We start from the raw sequence: 19492 nt of genomic DNA on the forward strand, positions 1-19492 counted from the left end.
AAAAATTGAACTCCCCAATACTAGCCTGGTCTGCAGCAATCGGCAAGCTAATGTTGGCTGTAATTTTGTTCTCTACTTCTTTTGGCTAATAAATTGAGGTTGATGGAAGTGAAAGTGGTTTGAAAATGAAAGAACAAAACGGCTTCGTTATTCAGTTAGCTAGATGTATGTAAAAGGTACTTTTTATTCCCATTGTAATGTGAGTTTAATGTTCTCATGCTACAGCTGGCTTGACATGGGACTACCAACTCATACGAGCACATCATTGGTTTTAATATTATTTATTCATCATTCTGTAGAGGATACAAAATGAAACGAAAAAAGTTAGTTGGGATGGAGAAGCAGAAGGCATTGTTGATTGGAGGATTGGTTGATTGGGTTGGATTAAGCGTAGTTCGTGGGAAGATCAAAGTCGAGTGTAGCAAGCAAACTTAAGTTTGCCATTTGTTCCATATGAATTATCCATTTTGTACCTATGGAATATAATATTATTTTATAGTTAGAAAAATGTATTATCGACTAATTTCTTACATACATCTTTGTCGGGTTGTAAGGTCGTCCAAAGTCGCGGTCCAGGGCGTATACTACATCTTGCCCATTTTGGTGGCCATGTCCACAATTACTTCCAGATTACTCTTCAAAGTCTTCACTTGGTTCAGTACATTCGAGTCCAGTTGCATGAGCACCTCACGGTTCACCTGCTTCATTTTAAGGGGATTTACCATGAACACGCCCTTTTTGGTGGGTATGTGTACGTCGGCACAGTTCTCCCGCCGATCAGTCTGAACAGCCAGCGGGCTGCCGCCACTGGACAGCACCAACTCTCCGGCGCGTGGAAAACGTAAAAAAGCCATGGGTGGCACTTTCTGTGGGGTTCTTCCACGCTTAAAATGACCCCTGTCCATCGATTGTATGAGTGAGCGCGGCAGAAGGGAGGTCTGGGGAGTACGCGAACGTCCGCGATCGGTGCTGCGTGCTCGGCTGGTTGGTGGCTCGGGAACTGAAGAGGATAACTGTGAGGCCGCCATAGTAGCAAGTATTTGCCTTCACTTACCCTTCCACTTGTAGTCGGTGAAATATTTCAGCTTCATATTCAAAAACTCCGACATTTTCATCTCAATTAAATGCGTGTTAGTCCGGGCGTGGATGAGCTTGATTTGAGTCTCCACCTCAGTCTTGGCGCGCATCTCAAGCTCATCGACCTGCTCCAGAACTGCATCGATCTTGATTTGAGTTAGGCGTACCTTCTCCTCTTGGTCCGCTTTCTCGCGCTTCGCCTGACGCGTCACAATTCGGGTGCGAGGCATCTTTCTCAACTTCCGACCGACTTATGAATTATGATACTTGCTACAATAATTCTAACGAATACAATAATTCACAGGCTACTTGGTTATGAAAAAACACAAAAAACACAGTGCATAATTTCTGAACTAAACTTTAAGGAAACATACTAAAATAAATTACATCTAGATACGATTTAGCATGGGCCACTACTTGAAGCCCACCTGGCTGGCCTGGTCTCAAAGGGTTTCCGACGTAAATTGTAAATTGAGTCCATTTCAGCTAGTGCAGAAAAAAATGCAGTTATGTACATATATTGTAAATATCTAAATGAGCGTAATGATAGCAAAGTATATATATGTATGTTGTTTATTTATTGTCTCATATTTCGGGTAAGCTTTTGATTGGCAGAATGAACATAAACTCTGCTATAATCGCCTGGTGTGTGTGGAGGGAGGACATGGGCTGAATAAACTCTGTCAAAACTTTGCCTATAGTTTCTTAGGCAAAAAGATATTACAAAGGATATAACATCTTTAAATGGGAGTTACGCATCTGTTCGCTGAGATGGGGCAGGTATATATAGTCCTCGAAACCTACAGTGTGAATGCCCCCAGTCAGTACGTCGCGCATTCCGTAACTGGCCGACATGTGAGACGGATAACCCACACGACTAGCAATCATGCGATCCATTTGCACCGTCACATCACAAAACATCACACATCTCGGTCTTTTAATGATTCTGGCGAAAGTACTCCTCAGACCACTGCGAAGATGTTACCAATCGAATTGACATTAGTGACCGCCTCTTGGTTGTGGCGACCAGCAATGTCGTGCCCCTTGAACATGGAAGGAATTGATTTATTCAAAGGGTCTTGTTGAATGAGAAACAAAACTCAAGGATGGATCGATTTTATCAGTAAAATATTTGTTTTTTTATCTTATTTCCATACATTTGAGCTATGGTATTTTTGTCTTTTCGTCCGAGGGTTTATTTTCACAAAATATTCATTTACTTTTTGCATTCATCCAATAGATCCACTGACCTGTGGTCTGTGTCCCCGACAGCACGAATAACTCCTTGATGTCCTTAGTGGTTTTTTTTTTTAAAGTGTCGATGCTAGTTTTAGCTCTAAAGCCCTCCACAAAAGAATATTCAGAAAATGTGTGAGGAAAAAAATTGCATCAAATAATTTATTTACATCAGTCTTCTTTCTTGTAGATTTTAATCAAGAGAAGTTCGCTAGAGAACGGCCCTTTTTTGGGCACATTCCAATTTGGTTCCACTTCTGTCCAGAATGTATTTTCTTCTGATCCAAGGTCTCGCGATTGATTTTGGTCATCGGTGGTGGATCCTACTTTCCTTCTAAGCAGGCTAACAGTGTCCCCCATAGGGCCCATAGCAGGAGCAGCAGCCATATGGTCCGCACGGGCCGCAGCAGTGATTGATCGACCGGAACCACTGGCCGTTGTAGGGTCCACACAGGAGGCACGGTCCCAGACCACCAGTAGGTCCACAGCAGGTGCCGGGCATTGAACGGAAGCAAGGATTGCACATCTTGGGAGTTCTTTCTGCAATATAAAAGAAAAAATCAAAATCAAAAAATTTACACATTTTTTCCACTTTTTTTAAATAAATATTTACGTTTGCCTGTTTACGGAAGTAGGATTTAAAAAAAAAACAAAAATTTTTATTTTTTTCCCAAAATATGTTTATCGCTTGAGATCTCAGACTAGAATGAAAATCGGTGGAGCTCACACAGGCTCGAGAATTCTATAAAAAAAATGTTAAAATTTCAAGGCCTACCTATTTGGGGGAAATTTTGGGATATTTATTACAATTATTACTATTCTCTGATATTTCTGGGATTTCAAACAGAATATTCCCAGAAATTTTACCCAGAAGAAACCGTTGTGGTTATCTCAAAATCAAATAGAATTCCACTTCACCGCGTTTTTTGAAATATTTGATGCTGCCGCTGAGGGCTCTCCTCCATCGCCTCAATGTCATAATTTAGCTGGAGGCGCAACAAGTTGGGAAAGCTGGATATGGTACGCGACTCATTCTTTGTTTCGTCCCTCGCTTTTTATTGTTTCAGTAAGAGCAGAGTTTTCTTAAGCATTTCATGAGGGAGAAGTGGGAAACAAGTACACGCAAACATATATTTCATCCTGGCCGGGATTCCATATTCTGGCTGCCGGCCCTCCACTTGAGCTGAACGCTGGTTGTGTTTACTCTGGACCAGGACTGGGATTCCCCGTCAAAGTGAAGTAAAGTCATTTGACAAGTTTTGTCACGTGCGTCACATGTTGGAATGCTTCTTCGGTCCCTGTTTCCCATCGCTGGTGAGCCTTACCCGGGCTTCTGCACATTTCAAGCAATTTTCCAGGCATGTCTTGTTGCTCTGGTTGTTGTCGCCATTGTTTCAAAATTGTTGCGCTCACGTTAATGTTGTTCTTGTTGTTGACCCGGTTTTCCTCTTATTTTCTTTTTATTTTCCCGCTTACACAGCAACATAGCGACGTTCGGTGGTCGCCTAGGAATGGCGTTGAGGAGTCGTTGTTTGCTCAAATGTGTTTGTGATTATTTAGTTATGGCATCTAATTGAGTTTTGTGTTTGTTTGGGACTTGGAGAGGGCGAAGTTGTGGTGCTGTGCGGTGCTGGGCTGCTGCTTATGCGACGGCTAATTGAGTTGATTACTTCAACAATTCTCACGTTGTCGTAGGATGGAAGGGCACACGAATGGAATGAAATGGGAGGTACATTGAGAGCGGGGCACTCCCCGTGCTTTGTGGAATTTATACTCATTGATAAAGCATAATTAACAGCTTGAAAGTTTTCTTTTGCGCCTCACACATTCCGCATATTTGTACAGAATTATCTCATCTTTCTATCACTTTACACTCCTTCAGTCTCTTTCAATATAAGCTCTTCCGCTCCTTAAGTTTACCCCCCTGGTTTAGTAGCCTTGCCTGCTTTTTAAGCCGTACTCGTACATATATGTATGTTGTAGATTCCGTTCCGTTCCATCAACCCACAAGCTCGTCCTAATGCCCCATCGCGTGCCGTTCTCGTATTACAGCATTGCATACTTGCAGGCGTGCAGCTGTTCCCATTCGATGTGGACTCTGGGGCGACTTTAAAGAAACGTCAGACCAGACCCGAATACGTTGTGACTGTGAAGTTTAATGTTACGTGTTGATGTTGCCTTTTTTGATTATTTTCAGTTCCGTTTGGCTTTTCTTTTTATTTTACATTTTTAGTAACGCCCTCGGCAGCTTGCTGAGAAGTTCAATGTCCGCCATTTTTCAAGCGTCCGTGCAGCGGAAGTTTAGCGATAACTTTTTTGTTGCTTATATTTTTGATTTATTTATTTGTATGTAAACGAAGGCATCTAGAGTTGAACGGAACTCCATTAAAATTGCAGGGCCCTTCTTAAACCTAACAAGGAGAGGTTCGCCCGCCACTTGACTGCTGAAATAATCCAGGGATAAAGTACACAGATGATGAGGTATACATAGGTATAGGAGCAGTGCTTTCAGCCAGACAAAAGCCAGCCCACTCAGTCATACATTCAGTCAGTCGATGGCATCCTTATCTGTTGTTGTCCATACATCCACATCCACAACAACATCATTATCCTTGGGAAGGAATTAGTGCGAGTCAAGTGAACTCTATCACTCACTCCCTCTCTCTCGCTTTTTCCTCTCTCTCTCTGTCTCTCTGCCTCTGTGGCTCGACAGCGAAGCATAACTTATGCCCATTGTAGTTATGCATTGAATGTTTTATTGAAATGTACAACCCAACAAGTCACTCAGTCCTCAGTCAGGCAGTCATTCACTCTGCCATCCAGCAGCCAGCTAGGCAGCCAGGCAGCCCCCAATCGAATGCACAAAAACCTCTGCCATGTGAAGACGTTTGTTGATTTATAAAGCGTTGCATGCAATTATCCGCTCAAATGGAGTTTGTCCATTGCCAATAACGCATCCCGGGATAAAAGAGCATTGTGTATGTGGGGCATTGTTCCGTTTACGGGGGCAAAAAGCAGTATTTTGGTTTCCACAAAATTTTCCCTCAAAATTCTGGAGTCTTAATCGGACTGTTTGGATGGACAAAAGAATTTTTGGCGCTCGTCAACAAGTGGTCTATTAAACGGAACTGCATACGAGCCAAATGATGAATGAACAGAATCAATAACAGAGATTAAGGATCAAGTGACTAAAATGGAAAGCGATAATGCAATTTCCATAAAACACGCGGGAAGGCACTGCCATCTCTATCTCTTAGCACAAGCCGATCCCGCAGGATTTCGCTGTACTGCCCGTGAGCAGAGAGATCACTTCAAAACGACCAGTGAAATAGTAAAAGCAATAAGTCGTTTCCTTGATTCCACAAAGTATTCAATTTAGTCTCCCACATTTTAAAAAATATCGAAAAATTGCCCCAACATTTGCCAAGAGTCTCTATTAACAACCAATCATTCAACCACCCTTTGCATTCCGTATTTGATATGATTTGAAAGCACCGCCACTGCATCGATATTTGTATATATAAACACACAACATTCGAATCTATTTTTTCTCCCATCAGCAAATTAAATTGATTTTCCACTTTGGACGGCAATAGTTTGCAATTATACAAAGAGGTTTTTTTAAGGCAACAAGTTCGAGCAAACAAATTGAAATTCAAGTGCTTGAATTTTCTGAAGACATGAAAATGAAATTCTAGAAAAATGGGCAGAGGATCAGGAACAAATTCGCAACATTTTCCTCCGGTCATAAATCACTTAATTAATTAATCTTAATTTGAGGCACCAGAACAGATGTCTCCACCTACACATAAATCTTATAAATTGACCCTTTAAAGTGTCGTAAAATGCATGTTGAGGGACAGAAGTTTTCAAGACATTTAACCCAGAATGGACCTCGGCCCAAGCTGGCTGAAAGAGTGCAAGAAAAAGTTTATAATTAAAACTTTACGCACGTTTTGGCTAAGTAAATAGCACAATAGACGCAGACGCACAGGCGCTGCCAACACTAACGCCAACACAAACACAAACGAAAAACACAAACAAGATGGCTTTGGTTTCGGTATTTTTGGTACGCATGCAGCGTACGAGAATTTTGTGCTGCATACTTAAGTGGACGCCCTCTTGGCGCACACACCACACCCCAGACTCAAGGAAGAACATATGCGAGCGCCGATGGAGTCCTGTGGGGCAGGGAAAGGAAAAGACAGCCAGTGACACTAATTATGTGACCAGTCCCTTTCGAGGGAATTCACTAAAAACTTCACATTTAGTTGTACAGAAGTGCGACTTAAATCCCCAAAAACTACTTAAACTTTGGTCTGTTAACCACTTGCCCTTGCCACTTTAGCGATTATGTTGAATCTTTTTGTCTTATAAATAATGTATTATTTATGAAGAATACGATTATAACCCGATGCCATTTTATTCGAACGATGAGATTCCTTTATTGAATTTACAACCAGAGTTTAAGAACAAAATTGAATTGAATATCCAAGCTGCACTCATTTTCAATCGTCCCGTACTTAATGGATACATACCATATCTTGCAGCTATGTAACCAACTTGTAACAAGCAAACATATTATTCATGGGGAGTGCCGCCCGTAAAAACAACAGGAACAATGACAACAAAATTGTAAGCCAAATGAAAGTTCATATGTAAATGTTTTGGCCATGTTTTGTTTGTTTTAGAGTGTGGCCAGCCAGTTTGAGTTTGGTCAGCTGATTGTTTGCTGCTGTTGTTGCTGCATAAATAAATGCAAATGCGGCTGGAAGGGCCAGGGCCAGACTGCTCGAGGTTTTTTCAGTTTGGCTTTAAATGAATTTGGGAGAATTTTAATTGCTCTGATTAAATGATTTTCGTGCCTGGAGTTGGAGAAAACTTGTAATTAAGTATTATTAACGCTGTAAGCTAAGATATTGTTTAATAATTGTTTGCGAAAAGGCTGAGGCCGCAAGCATTGCGGCCTCTCAACGGTCAAAGGCAGAGATAGGGCCATTTTCGAGTTAATTGTCAGGGAAAGGCTTGTTGGCGTTCGGTTGTTGCCACTTTATTTTTGTGAATTGTATGTAAATTATTGTAAATTGTTGCGGTTTTGTCTTTTGTGCTGCACAAACTGGTCATACATGCAAAGTACCCTGTGCGACGGGCAGGCATGCTCAAGTTCAGTGACAGTGTTGAAAGTTGCTAAAGGATTCATATTCAAAATAGCTTAATACAAATACTATTAACTCACAGCAATTACGAGTACTTATCAACGCGTGACCGCTTGGAGAAATCGATATAGTAAGCGATAAATCATTCGAATAGCTCACACCTGGGTATCGTATAGTCTACCCGCTGCGCAAACGGTTCTTCTGTTTCGCGGCATTAATATTTTTCTCTTTTTCTGTAGGCCAGCCTGTCGCTTTCAGTGGCTGTGGCCCATTATGGCCAGGCCTGTGTTTAAAGTTTGTTGTTCTGTCGCTGTCTCCGTTCTGTTGCTGGGAAAAACATTTATTACACAATTCGTAGTCTGCCGCCTCTTCCCCTAGACCCACAAAAATTGTTAATTTCATATATATGTATGTATGCGTATACGTACTGTGTACATTTTATTTGCATTTTCCATGCACAAGGCTTTCAGGTGGTGGTGGCGCAGCAACCCAAAAAATGATTGCTTATAATTACATAACATGTGTTTGCGTCATTGTTCTTCCTGTAGGCATGTGGGATGTGCATGTTTTTCGATGCGGGGTTTTAGTTAAAAATGGCCGGAGCATTCTATGAATACCAATTTGAATGCAAACAATTAAAAACTGGCATGAATTAAGTGAGAAATGTTTTATTTTAGTTTAATTGGAAAATATTTTCGGGTGGCAAATTCAATTTACTAAATGGATTGGCTTCGGACCAGAATATCTATTTTAAAGATTGATTTAAATACTGAAATTAAATTTCGGCACTTTCTTTTGCACTGCCAACTCATATGTGAATATTAAAAAATATTCTTATTATTATTCAGCTGTCATCAACACGCGGTCTTCCCGGATTCGCCGACAGTGAAAAAATGCTCAATGGCTACGGGGAAAGATAGAAAAAAACGTTAAGCGACTTTTTCCTCAGCATCTGGAACATCATTATTCACATGGCACAATCCGGGATTATCGCACCGGGCAGTGAAAGGACGCAGTGAAGTGGAGGGAGCGAAGCAAAGACGGGCTCGAGTGAAAGTCAGGAAGCCAGAAAGCCCACCAGTAAGTAATGGGGGAAGTAGACCAGGAATATTAAAAAAAAAATATTGACTCAAGTCGCAACAGGAAGAGACCCTGAAAAACTGAACATGGATAACTAATAGTCAGGGACAAGCCTGCCACGCAAAAAGTTTGAGCACTTTTTGTGCATGGCTTAGCGGGAAAGATGTCCATTACGAGGTTTCCTTGATCGGTGTCCTTCATTTCATCCAAGAGCCAACTTCATTAATTCAAAAAAAATGGGTGAGAAAATGCATTTTTGGTATGAGTATTTTTTGTCGAAAAAGCATTTGGGTATTTTCCAGACTTTTGATTAATGTTATTCAGGACTTGGACTATATATCAGAGTGGGATTACTAGAAATTTTTGCAAATTAGGGTATAGCTTAAAAAAGAGAGTCCAGGTGAAATCTTTGGATTCTGAATAATGAAATATAAATTACTTACACCCCAATGTCATGTATCCATGGTTACTTATTGTCTGTCTGACAGTCTGATAGTCAGAGTCTGAAAGCAGAGCAATTAATGACGCTAATATTACTTTTAAGAACAAGAACATTTATTTAGAGCCAATCCCCCTGAGATGGTTCCCGACACCGACAACTGCACCAAACAATATCACCATCAACAAAATACAGAAAAACATAAAGACTAAGGAGTATATAAAGACAATGTCCGGCTGGAAGACCAAGGCCACCAACCCAAATAAAATATTTCTAAAAGCGGAGGGTCAGAGTTGATGGGAAGTATTCCAAATTTATAGACATCTTTAAATAAATAATAATTGATCATTGCATTATTATGATGCATTGATTATGCACCAAAGTAATCGGATCTTTTCGATTTAGCGAGCGTATTAGATTCGAATACTAATAATGTAAGCTTATTTAACTGGCTATTCAACGTATCCTATTCACCAAACAATACTTACCAAACCTTTCCCGGACCTTATTACTCTTATGTACTTTTACCTATTGCCAAATTTCTCCTCCTTAACTCTCTCTATCATCATTACCGAATGGCAGATAAGCCTACTGAACATAACCCCTCAAAGTCATAACCCCTCTGACACAAATCTAACCACTCCACTCTATCCACCACAATCTAATGCAATAGCCCCATCAAATGTCACACAATTCGCATCAGAAGTAGGTATACAACAGCCAGACATCCACTTAACCCCGAATCGCATTTCGCCAGCTTCCTCTCGCATCTTAATCAACCTTTAAGTCATCCTCACGAATCACCACAGGACACTCTGGCCAACCAGCAACCGCAACCTTTAAGCACAAACTTTCAGACCCCTATTTTCGTGCTGGGCCGGAGCTCGGCCATAGGAGCAGGGCGTGGCAAATATTATCAGTGTAATGTTGCATGGAGCCACAGCCGTCCACAGCAATCTATCAACAGGAAAGCAGATAGCCCTTTGTGCAGGTGGCCAAAGTGTCGTCGGGCCTCCAGCTCTGGCTAGGATGGGTACGGCAGGGATAAGGACGGCGCCGCAATGGAGAACGCATGACAGAGTTGCCAAATGCAGCAGTGGTGGCTACCAATCTGCAATCACCTCCTGTTGCCTGCTGCTGATGATGCCAATAAAGTGCCTTTTGTTGTTGATGTCGATAATGATGTATCCTCCCCGGCTGTAAAATGAGCTTTAACCCAAGGCATGCCCTTAAAATAGGGCCTACCCGTAGACAATGTCAGAAACGACTTCTTTATTTGACATCTTAGTGGAAATTGTGCGCTAACCTTCAACCCTTTTTGTTCGCAGTTAGTCAAAGTTTATGACTTTTCCATGCAAATTGACTTGATCCTAAGCCATTTGCTGACCATTTACTAATGTCTTCAGCACACTTCTGGTTAATTTATGAGATTCTCAGACCAAAACGTAATTCAATGAAATGTTCAAACTACCCATTTCGTGGATATTCATTCGACATGTAATTTCACGACAATTATGCATTTTCGCTGTTGTGAAAGTTCACAATGTTCATTTAATTTGTATTTATTTATTCATATGGCAAGCGTTTTATTGCATTGCTATGACAACGCGTACATGAAGGAACTTACCGGAAAATGAGGCATACGATACGGGAGATGTAGCTGAAAACTTCACAGTCAATATGCACTTCATTTAAATTTCCAAAGAAAACTGGTAGGATTTCAGTAGATATTTTATAAGCATTTCAGATGAGCTTCGAAGCAGTGAAGTCTGATGAAATGAAATACTTCTTTTGTGCGAATAATTATCTAATTGTCTAATAAATGCAATTCATTTAAGCCCAGTTTCCAGGCTTTTTGAGAGTATTCCCTGCTAGCATTTATCCAATTTTTTTGTTAACTATCTGTTAATGTAAGAAATTTTTGCATGCATGTATTACAAGCAGCGAACAACGGCAACTGCAGCATCGGTCGTCCTCATTCTGCAGTTGCAACAATAATAAAATTCTTTAATGTAAAAACAGACAAGAGGAGAGACATAATAAAAATATATACACGCAGATACATCGCCACATGAGTATAAATATATAATATTTTATATGGCGGCTTTCCAAATGTTCAGAGTTGCATTTTTTTTACGCTCCCACGTCCACGCACAAAAGTTTGCACTCCCCACTCGATCACGCCCCATTCGTCTGTCCGGGCATCATCTGTTCAGACCATGCCGTGCTATCCTGTCCCATCCCGTCCCATACCAGTCCATCCATGGTCTGGGCAGGGCTCATGCAAATGAAGTTATCCTGCGGTTATTTGTGGCTGTCGTTATGATGTCAGTGAGGAGCAGAGTGCGGGCGCAGCAGATAGGGATGGGGACGGTACAACAGGATATGTACGTGGTTCGCAGTTGGCTTGCCATTGATTAAAGCTTAATTGAATTTAAACTCAAGTCGAGAACTTTAAGGATTAATTACAATATCCGGGACAGGGCCATATCAATGAAATTGATGAGTCTCGCCATTCTTTGGCCAACATTTCAGCCGCAATCGTCTTACCTCTTACCCAGCACGCAAGCCGATAAGGACACGACATCAGGTTATACATATGCACTGCCGAAAAAAAGCTTCGTAGATATAGAATCTACTTGCACAAACGGGACTTACTAAAACATATAGTAAGAAAATTCAAGAATGGAGTGGTCCAGAACATACACTTATTTGAATCAGTTCTACTCTTGAAGAACTCCAAGCTCTTTAGTATAGGTATTCAGTAATTTGTCTCATGCTAGGGGTTTTTCCCACCGTGTAGTTTCTGCTTTCAGATATATCGTGTATATCTGCAAGTATGTTGGAGCAATGTTTCGTTTAAACCTAATTAATTATGGCAATTAATTGCAAAATGCATTTGCCTTGGCCAAACCCAACATTCCACACCCCGATTCCAGCCAGCCCCATAACCCATGAAGGAACCCATACCAACGGCTATGCCCACAGACAACTGACAATTGACCGACTTTTGCCGCAAGGCTGTCGACTGTTTATTCTGGCCGGCTCGTTTCCTTCTTCGGACTCCTGGGCTTTGGGTGTCATACGAGAAGGTCGACGTGATTAGATAATGAAATGTGAAACTGATAATTGTCCAAGCGGCTAAAGAGAATGGGAATAAATACTTGGCTTTCGACATTGTTTGTCTTGACATTAGTCTGGCCAGGCATTGTGTCAGCCGAACCGATTTAAATCTTCAGGATATGATAGAGAACGTACGTAAATTTGATCTTGCTCTAATTCGAAATGCAAGTACAAGACTATTTTGGAAACGAAAGCTTAGATTGGGAATGAAAACTAATCATTCCTAGTCGAGGACCTATTTTCTAAGTAACAAAAGTAAAGGAAGACAACAAATTCTTCAAATCACGACACTAACACGATGCCAGGTTAGAGGACCGGTGACTCGCATTTGTTGTGTCAATATGTGGTGTGTGGTATGCATTTTTTATCACAAAGGACATTTAATAAAAATGTATATATGAATATAAAAAGTTTGTATATAATTATTTGAAAGTAATTTCATATATTGAGATATGGAAACATGTTCAAAAATGTTTAAACTATTTTTTAATAAATAAATACTCATGGTAAAGTTTGAAAACATCATTTGATTTTTTAATTTATTTGCTCAGTGGGATTAAAGAGAGACGGTAGTAAGCCGTAGCTATAATATCTTATGGATGAATTTAAAGGATGTTCTTGCTACCTCACAATGCCATACGAAAACATAAGTTCCGCACTTCCAAAGCAAAAAGAACACTGTTCCAGGACAGATCAACCTTCACCTTGATACCCGACGTTCCTTTTTCCGGAGCTCCTGTCTCTGGTCGGAAATTAATACACTTCCGGCTTGGGGTCGGCTGTCGCATTACTCAAAATGTGTTTGTACCCCTATGCCCCCGCACAGAGACATAAAAATTAATTTGTTTTTGCAGCCAACACTACGTCGGGCTGCCGGAAGCACGTTGTAATCAACCGACAAATAAATTAACACTTACAAGACTAGGGTTAGGGGTCAGGGGCAGCGTCGGCGGCAGGGAGTAGGCAAAATAGGGCGCAAAAGATCGGCGGCTCGCTGTTCGAATTTTTACGAGCGAAGCGCCTGGCAAATTGAGGTTTTTTTTTGGCATTTCTGACCTTTTCATTTGATTTCCGTTTATGACTAACCTTGTGTAAATTTTTTCAATATTTTTTCAGTCCTCTGGTATTTAATTTTCATGAGCCAGACAGGGTTCAGCGTTGGCTGCGGAAAATAAATGTTTTTTAATATGCGGAGCGCGTCACGTTTGGCGGCATTTTTCAATAAGCAATTTATGCGACAAGTGGGTTGCTGGGTTGGAACAAGTAAATATTGAATTCGCGGGGTGGCACAGAAATACAAGAAAAATATCACCCAATAAATGATTAATTTTTGGAATTTTTTCTTTATTTATCGCACAAAAGTAATTCATTTGGAATACAAAGCAAAAAGATTAAGCCTCAAGCTATTTCTGGATCTATAAGTATACAAATATAGATCTATGTATAACGGTATATATGTATATATAAGAGGAATGAATCCATAAAATATGCCCAAATTCAATTTTTAATAGTTTGAGGGCAACTAACGCCCCACCAACCCACCGACAGAGATGGTGGATGGCACATTCGCCCACAGCCAACCACCAATTACAAGCCAAAAACTAGCCGCAACAACAACAGACACGGCCGGCAAGCAACAACCAACAAGCAACAGTGCTACGAAAAGATGCTTAAAATGTCGACGTAGCGTACATTAGGCTTAATTATAGGCAAACAGAGACAAACGAAGCGAATGGCCGAGAGAGGACGGGAGAGGACCGGCCCACCAGTGTTCATAGCTGCTGCTGCACTGCCGTTGTTGCGGGTTTCAACCCGTTTTTCGAAACGTCACTTGCATAACTCACGGACGAGCTGATGTGACCGAAGGACAGGGCAAAGTTTTGGCCTTTAATTTTGAAACCCTGCAACGGTCACACTGGCCAACGGGACAGGGGTGAGATGGGTGTTTAGGTTTCCCCCCACGTACATGAGTGTTTGTCACTTGCTGTTGCTGTTCCTGGTTCTGGAATCGTCGTTGTTGGTGGTGTTGTGCAATGCAAAACTTTTCCTGCATCTGCATCCTGTGCGGCTTACTTGCCGTTGCCGTTGTCGTTGTCGAAACTACTTTCGACCCCATTCCTCCCTCTCTTGCACTCGTCCTCGCTCTGGTGTGACTTTACCACTGTTGTTGTTTGTGTGCCTCATTAGGGCATTAATCATAAGCCGAAGAAATACTTTCCTGGAGGGTGTGCCCGGTCACGATTGTACCACTTTAATGGCATCACGTCGACCATCTCAATTTCTTTCACTCGGTTTGCACAAAAATATGAGAGCAAATTGCCCACACACAATCACATACTCTTCGAGGAGGGCATGTGGAACATTCTCTTACGAGATTTTGTTAAATGGAAAGGTACAGCAGGTAAAGCATGTGAAGAGGGTGAAATAAGCCACGATTTCAAGAAAACTACTTTTTATAGTAATATGCTTTCATACTATTTGTATTATTTAGCAATACTGAAAAAATTCCTAATATCTGGTATTATTTTATGAAGAATTTATTCAACGCACAGTGGGGGATATTACCAATCTAGCACGAACTCGGAATTTCAAATTGTTTTTGGCGGAATCAATTTAGAATTCTTCCAAGAGATTTGAGCTCTTTTTTTTATATGCTTATATGCTTTTTTTCTACATCTTTCAGTAATGTTATATTTATGTTATAGTCAATACTTCAGTAGCTAGGCTTTCTCCTGCTATATTGGTCACTTCACCCACTGTTGAAGGATATTACAAAAACAAATTCAATCATATTGTCCCAACACTTCTTATGTAATACTTGTAGAGAGTAGAGTACTTCGTTTTCGGTCTATCAAGGCCTCGCAATTTCTTTATTATTTGTAGCATACTTTCGTGGGTCGCCGGCTAATTGTTTTCCAGCTTGTTGCTCGACTGCCTCCTACTCCCTCATAATTCTTAAATGCTTTATTACTGACACACATCACCCACCTACTCGCACACATATATAAAGTCACCCATACTCGTACACTCTCCGACACACACACACAAATTGGCCATGAGCATCGTCGACGGCAATAAAAATTAAATAAAACGCATTCGCTTCCTACAAATTTCTTAATGTTGTTTGGTTGTTTGTGGGTGCCTCTGGTGTATATGTGACAAGTCCTTTTGTTGCTGTTGTCTTAATACCCTTACGAAGGGTACTATGAATGTGGAAATGAATCATCTCGGGCCCCCAAATTGTATACACATTCTTGATCTGTTCAAAACACAACCCAAGTTTTTTATATGATAGTCACTCAATTAATGTCATGGGAATGGGAATGGGAATGATCGGTCTTAAAAGTATGTAATCTTCGGCTTTCGAAACTATCCTTCTGTTTTCTTTTTCTGTTGTTGTTTCATTTTTTATTTTTCTTCTTTTTTGGCACTTGTGTGCGCTGCTGTGGTTTTTTCTCCGGTCTTTGTCATTTCCTTCTGGGAGGGCGTGTCGCCCTCGCGGGACTTGACATTTATAGCAGGGACATTAAAAGTCAAGAGTGGCAAACGGGGCTGGAGCTGATGGGGGTTTGGGGTCTTGTGTGTGAGTGTGTGTGGTATAAAGTCACATAAGGTTTGTCCGGGGCATCATAAATATCAGAGCGTGGGTAGGCAGAGAGAGGTATTCAATTATTTAATTAATTAGCTAGGAATAATGAACCTACAAATATTATTTTCAGAAATCGAATTGTATTCATTTTGGCTAGATAGTTAGTGTTAGGTATTATATTAATATCTATATACGGTCACACCATCCAAGGGATATAGAATAAAAGAGAATCTTGAAGACAACGCGTGCTCAAGTCTGAGTGTCAATACACTACATAATTGGCGACGAGCATAAAATAAAACGTATTAATATACATACACATGTTAAAAGTGCATATAATATATGAATAGCAACATGACGAAAAATGAAGCACCAACATTCTATCAAATGGCAACAATTGCTGAGTTTTCGCCACACCAAGAAACGTTCTGCATTTGGAAGGAAAAATTCGACATACATTTGTGCGAATTGAATGTGAAAGAGGAAAACACAAAAAAGGCAGTTTTGTTGAAGTCGATCGGTACAGCGGCTTACACTGTACTACATAGTTTGTGCAATCCGGTATCACCCGTATCAAAAGCATACAAAGAATTATGTGAAATTTTAAAAACACACTACACACCACCTACACTCATATTCAGAGAAAGAAAAAAATTTCACATGTCCACAAAAAGTGAAGATGAGACTGTAGCGGAGTGGTATGCTCGAGTTAAACAATTGGCATTGGAATGCAAATTTGGCTCAAATCTGGAAGCGTTTGTATTAAACCAATTTGTGATGAGCCTTCCCAACCCTATATATGAAAGAATATGTGAAGAAGACGAAAATCTAACTCTGGCTGATGCACTCAAGAAGGCGATGATCATGGAGACGAAGATCAGCACAAGGAAGACAGAACACAACGTCAACTACATGCATCAAAAGAACGGGACTAGTCAATGGCAGAGGCAAAGAGGCGAGAACAGAGATCAAGCAAAGAGCAACGGCAGAAGTCATTTCAAGGGCAACCGAAACGTGAGTTACAGAGGCGGCAGAAGCGACGGTGACGGCGACGGCGAAAACGACTGCGACGCTGGCAGAGAAAAGAAGCAGCAGCCATGCACACACTGTGGCTGGCGAAATCATAACTCAAACAATTGCAAGTATAAGGCATGCAAATGTCACAGCTGTGGAAAAATAGGTCACTTGGCGAGCATTTGTAAAAATAAATCAAAAAAATCCGTAAATTATGTATCTCAAACAAAACATGACACCTATTCTGATAATAATTTTGATAATGATAATTATAACTTTTCTATCTATAGCGTTGATACAACCTCAACTAGTGGAGTATATTATTTACCTGTAAAAATTGATGGAAACATAACGAAAATTGCTTGCGACACTGGTGCACCGTGCACATTGGTTCCAAAAACATTTTACGAAAGCTTAAATACCAGCAGACCACTTAGAAAATGTCTAGTTCCATATGTAGATTACAATGGAGATTCAATCAAAGTTATTGGTGAGTACGATGCAACGATCGAATATCGAGGTCTAAAAAAACAAATTGTTGTTGTTGTAACCAATGCAGTGAGTCCACCTTTGCTAGGTAGAACATTTTTGAGAGCTTTTAATTTTGAGTTAATGCAGGTGAACAATGTGTACGTAAATGAACCAAATTCTGTAATTACAGAACAGATTAAATCGGAGTTTGCTGAAGTTTTTGAGCCTCGTTTAGGTTCATATACTACGAATACGATATCGTTACTATTAAAAGAAGATGCAAAACCAATATTTTTCAAGCCTAGGTCAGTACCATTAGCATGGAAAGAAAAGATTGAAGTGCAGTTACGAAAATTCATAGATGATGGAATTTTAGAGCAAGTTGTTAGTTCTGAATGGGCAACACCTTTGGTACCGATTTTAAAACCAAACGGTGACATACGAATTTGTGGTGACTATAAGGTTACATTAAACCGGTCTTTAGTCGACGTAAAGTATCCACTACCTCGAATAGACGACATTTTTGCAGCGCTTGAAGGGGGTACACTGTATTCAAAACTTGACCTGTCAACTGCTTACAATCAGCTAAATTTAGATGAGCAATCTCAAAATTTGTGTACTTGGAGCACACATATTGGACTATTGAAAGTTAAACGCTTACCATTTGGTATAAAAACTGCAGCAGCTATTTTTCAAAAAACAATGGAAGGGTTGTTTCAGGGTATGCGAGGAGTTGTGGTTTATCAAGATGACATAACAGTTACAGGACGAGATCTTCAAGAACATATTTCAAACCTAAAAGCTGTACTTAGAAAACTGAAATCAGTTGGACTTAAATTAAATGACAAGAAATGTGAGTTCTTTAAATCCAAAATTTGTTACCTAGGATTTTCAATTGACAGGATAGGACTGAGCAAAAACAATGATAGAGTTGCGAGTGTATTGTTTGCACCGGCTCCGGAAAACGTATCACAGCTTAGAGCTTTCATAGGCATGGTAAATTATTATTCAAAGTTTATCAATAATTTCGCTCAGATAATGAGTCCTTTATATGCATTATTAAAGAAAAATACAAAATTTAATTGGACACGCGAATGTCAGAGTGCATATGAAGAGGTAAAGAAAGAAGTAACTTCTGAACAAGTTTAAGTTCACTACAACCCAGATCAACCGTTAGTATTAACGACTGATGCTAGCAGTCATGCAGTTTCAGGTGTTTTATCACATAAATGCAATGAAGATATCAAACCAATAGCATTTGTATCAAGAGCATTATCCAAAAGCGAGCATAATTACAGTACAATCGAGAAAGAGGCCCTGGCTATAGTGTTCTGTGTGAGTAAATTAAGACAGTATCTTTTAGGAAACAAGTTCATCCTTCGAACAGATCACAAACCATTACTAAGCATATTTGGAGACCTGAAAGGACTTCCATTGATGGCCTCTGCACGAATGCAAAGATGGGCACTGACTTTGTCAGGTTTTCAATATACAGTTGAACACATAAAGGGGACCTTAAATATAGCAGATGGACTCTCAAGAATGCCTCAATGGGAAACGGCTGTACCAAACGAAGACTATAATTACATACATTTTATACAGTCCGAAAAGGTGTTCAAAATTAGCTTCAAAGAAATAGCTCGTGAAACACGACGTGACCCAATATTATCAAAAGTTTGTGAGGCAATTAACACTGGTTCGAAGACAAGATTAAAAGGCAGCGAGTTTTCTGCCTACATCTCTAAAACAAATGAACTTTCAGTGGAATATGATTGTATCTTATGGGGACACAGAGTAGTAATTCCAACCAAACTGAGACAAGCTATTTTAGCAGAATTTCATGCATCGCATTTGGGAATAGTAAAAACCAAAATGTTAGCACGTTCTTATGTGTGGTGGCCTTGCATGGATTCTGAAATTGAGAAATTAATTCGAGATTGTATTCCTTGTCAGGAACTACAATCAAGTCCAGAAAAGAGTCTGTTAATACCGTGGAAATCCACAGGAAAGGCTTGGAGTCGAGTACACATAGACTTTGCAGGACCAATTAGAGGTTTTCATTTATTGGTTATTATAGATTCTTATACCAAATGGGCAGAAGTATTCAAAACGAAGGAAATAACTTCATTGTTTACTATCAACAAGCTTAGAGAAGTATTTTGTCGATATGGTTTACCAGACGTGTTAGTTAGTGACAATGGACGACAGTTTACTTCTGATGATTTTAAAACGTTTATGAAAAACAATGGTGTTAATCACATTTTTACTGCTCCAGGACATCCAGCGACTAATGGTCAAGCAGAAAAT

At 40.2% G+C, this 19492-nt stretch overlaps 2 protein-coding genes across 3 annotated transcripts; both read right to left on the minus strand.

The window, feature by feature from the left end:
- Nucleotides 1-265: 265 nt before the first annotated feature.
- Nucleotides 266-1381, minus strand: LOC108164075 (borealin-like). Of its 2 annotated transcripts, none has more exons than XR_001775776.2 (3): nt 1055-1381; nt 532-1000; nt 266-473 (listed from the first exon to the last, which is right to left on the minus strand). XR_001775776.2 is itself a non-coding variant. In XM_017299659.2 (3 exons), exons 1-2 carry the CDS (start codon nt 1305-1307, stop codon nt 585-587), a joined length of 669 nt encoding a protein of 222 aa, XP_017155148.1. In that variant the 5' UTR covers nt 1308-1381; the 3' UTR covers nt 266-473; nt 536-584. The 2 variants fall into 2 exon arrangements, 1 of the variants encoding a protein (XP_017155148.1); XM_017299659.2 differs by having other exon boundaries at nt 536-1000.
- A 1066-nt stretch (nt 1382-2447) lies between these two features.
- On the minus strand, nt 2448-3035 carry LOC108164076 (male-specific sperm protein Mst84Da). Its single transcript, XM_033393319.1, has 2 exons — nt 2927-3035; nt 2448-2853 (listed from the first exon to the last, which is right to left on the minus strand). The coding sequence occupies exon 2, from the start codon at nt 2837-2839 to the stop codon at nt 2657-2659; it is 183 nt and encodes a 60-aa protein (XP_033249210.1). The 5' UTR covers nt 2840-2853; nt 2927-3035; the 3' UTR covers nt 2448-2656.
- Between the last annotated feature and the right edge of the window lie 16457 nt (nt 3036-19492).

This window comes from Drosophila miranda, chromosome 4 (assembly GCF_003369915.1).
Source record: "Drosophila miranda strain MSH22 chromosome 4, D.miranda_PacBio2.1, whole genome shotgun sequence".
In the NCBI taxonomy this organism is placed as follows: Eukaryota; Metazoa; Arthropoda; class Insecta; order Diptera; family Drosophilidae; genus Drosophila; species Drosophila miranda.

Coding starts and splice junctions, on each gene's coding strand:
- LOC108164075 (XM_017299659.2), bottom strand. CDS start 1,307: ATGCCTCGCACCCGAATTGTGACGCGTCAGGCGAAGCGCGAGAAAGCG. Junction 1,001..1,054: donor CACCGACTACAAGTGGAAGG/GTAAGTGAAGGC, acceptor TATCCTCTTCAG/TTCCCGAGCCACCAACCAGC.
- LOC108164076 (XM_033393319.1), bottom strand. CDS start 2,839: ATGTGCAATCCTTGCTTCCGTTCAATGCCCGGCACCTGCTGTGGACCT.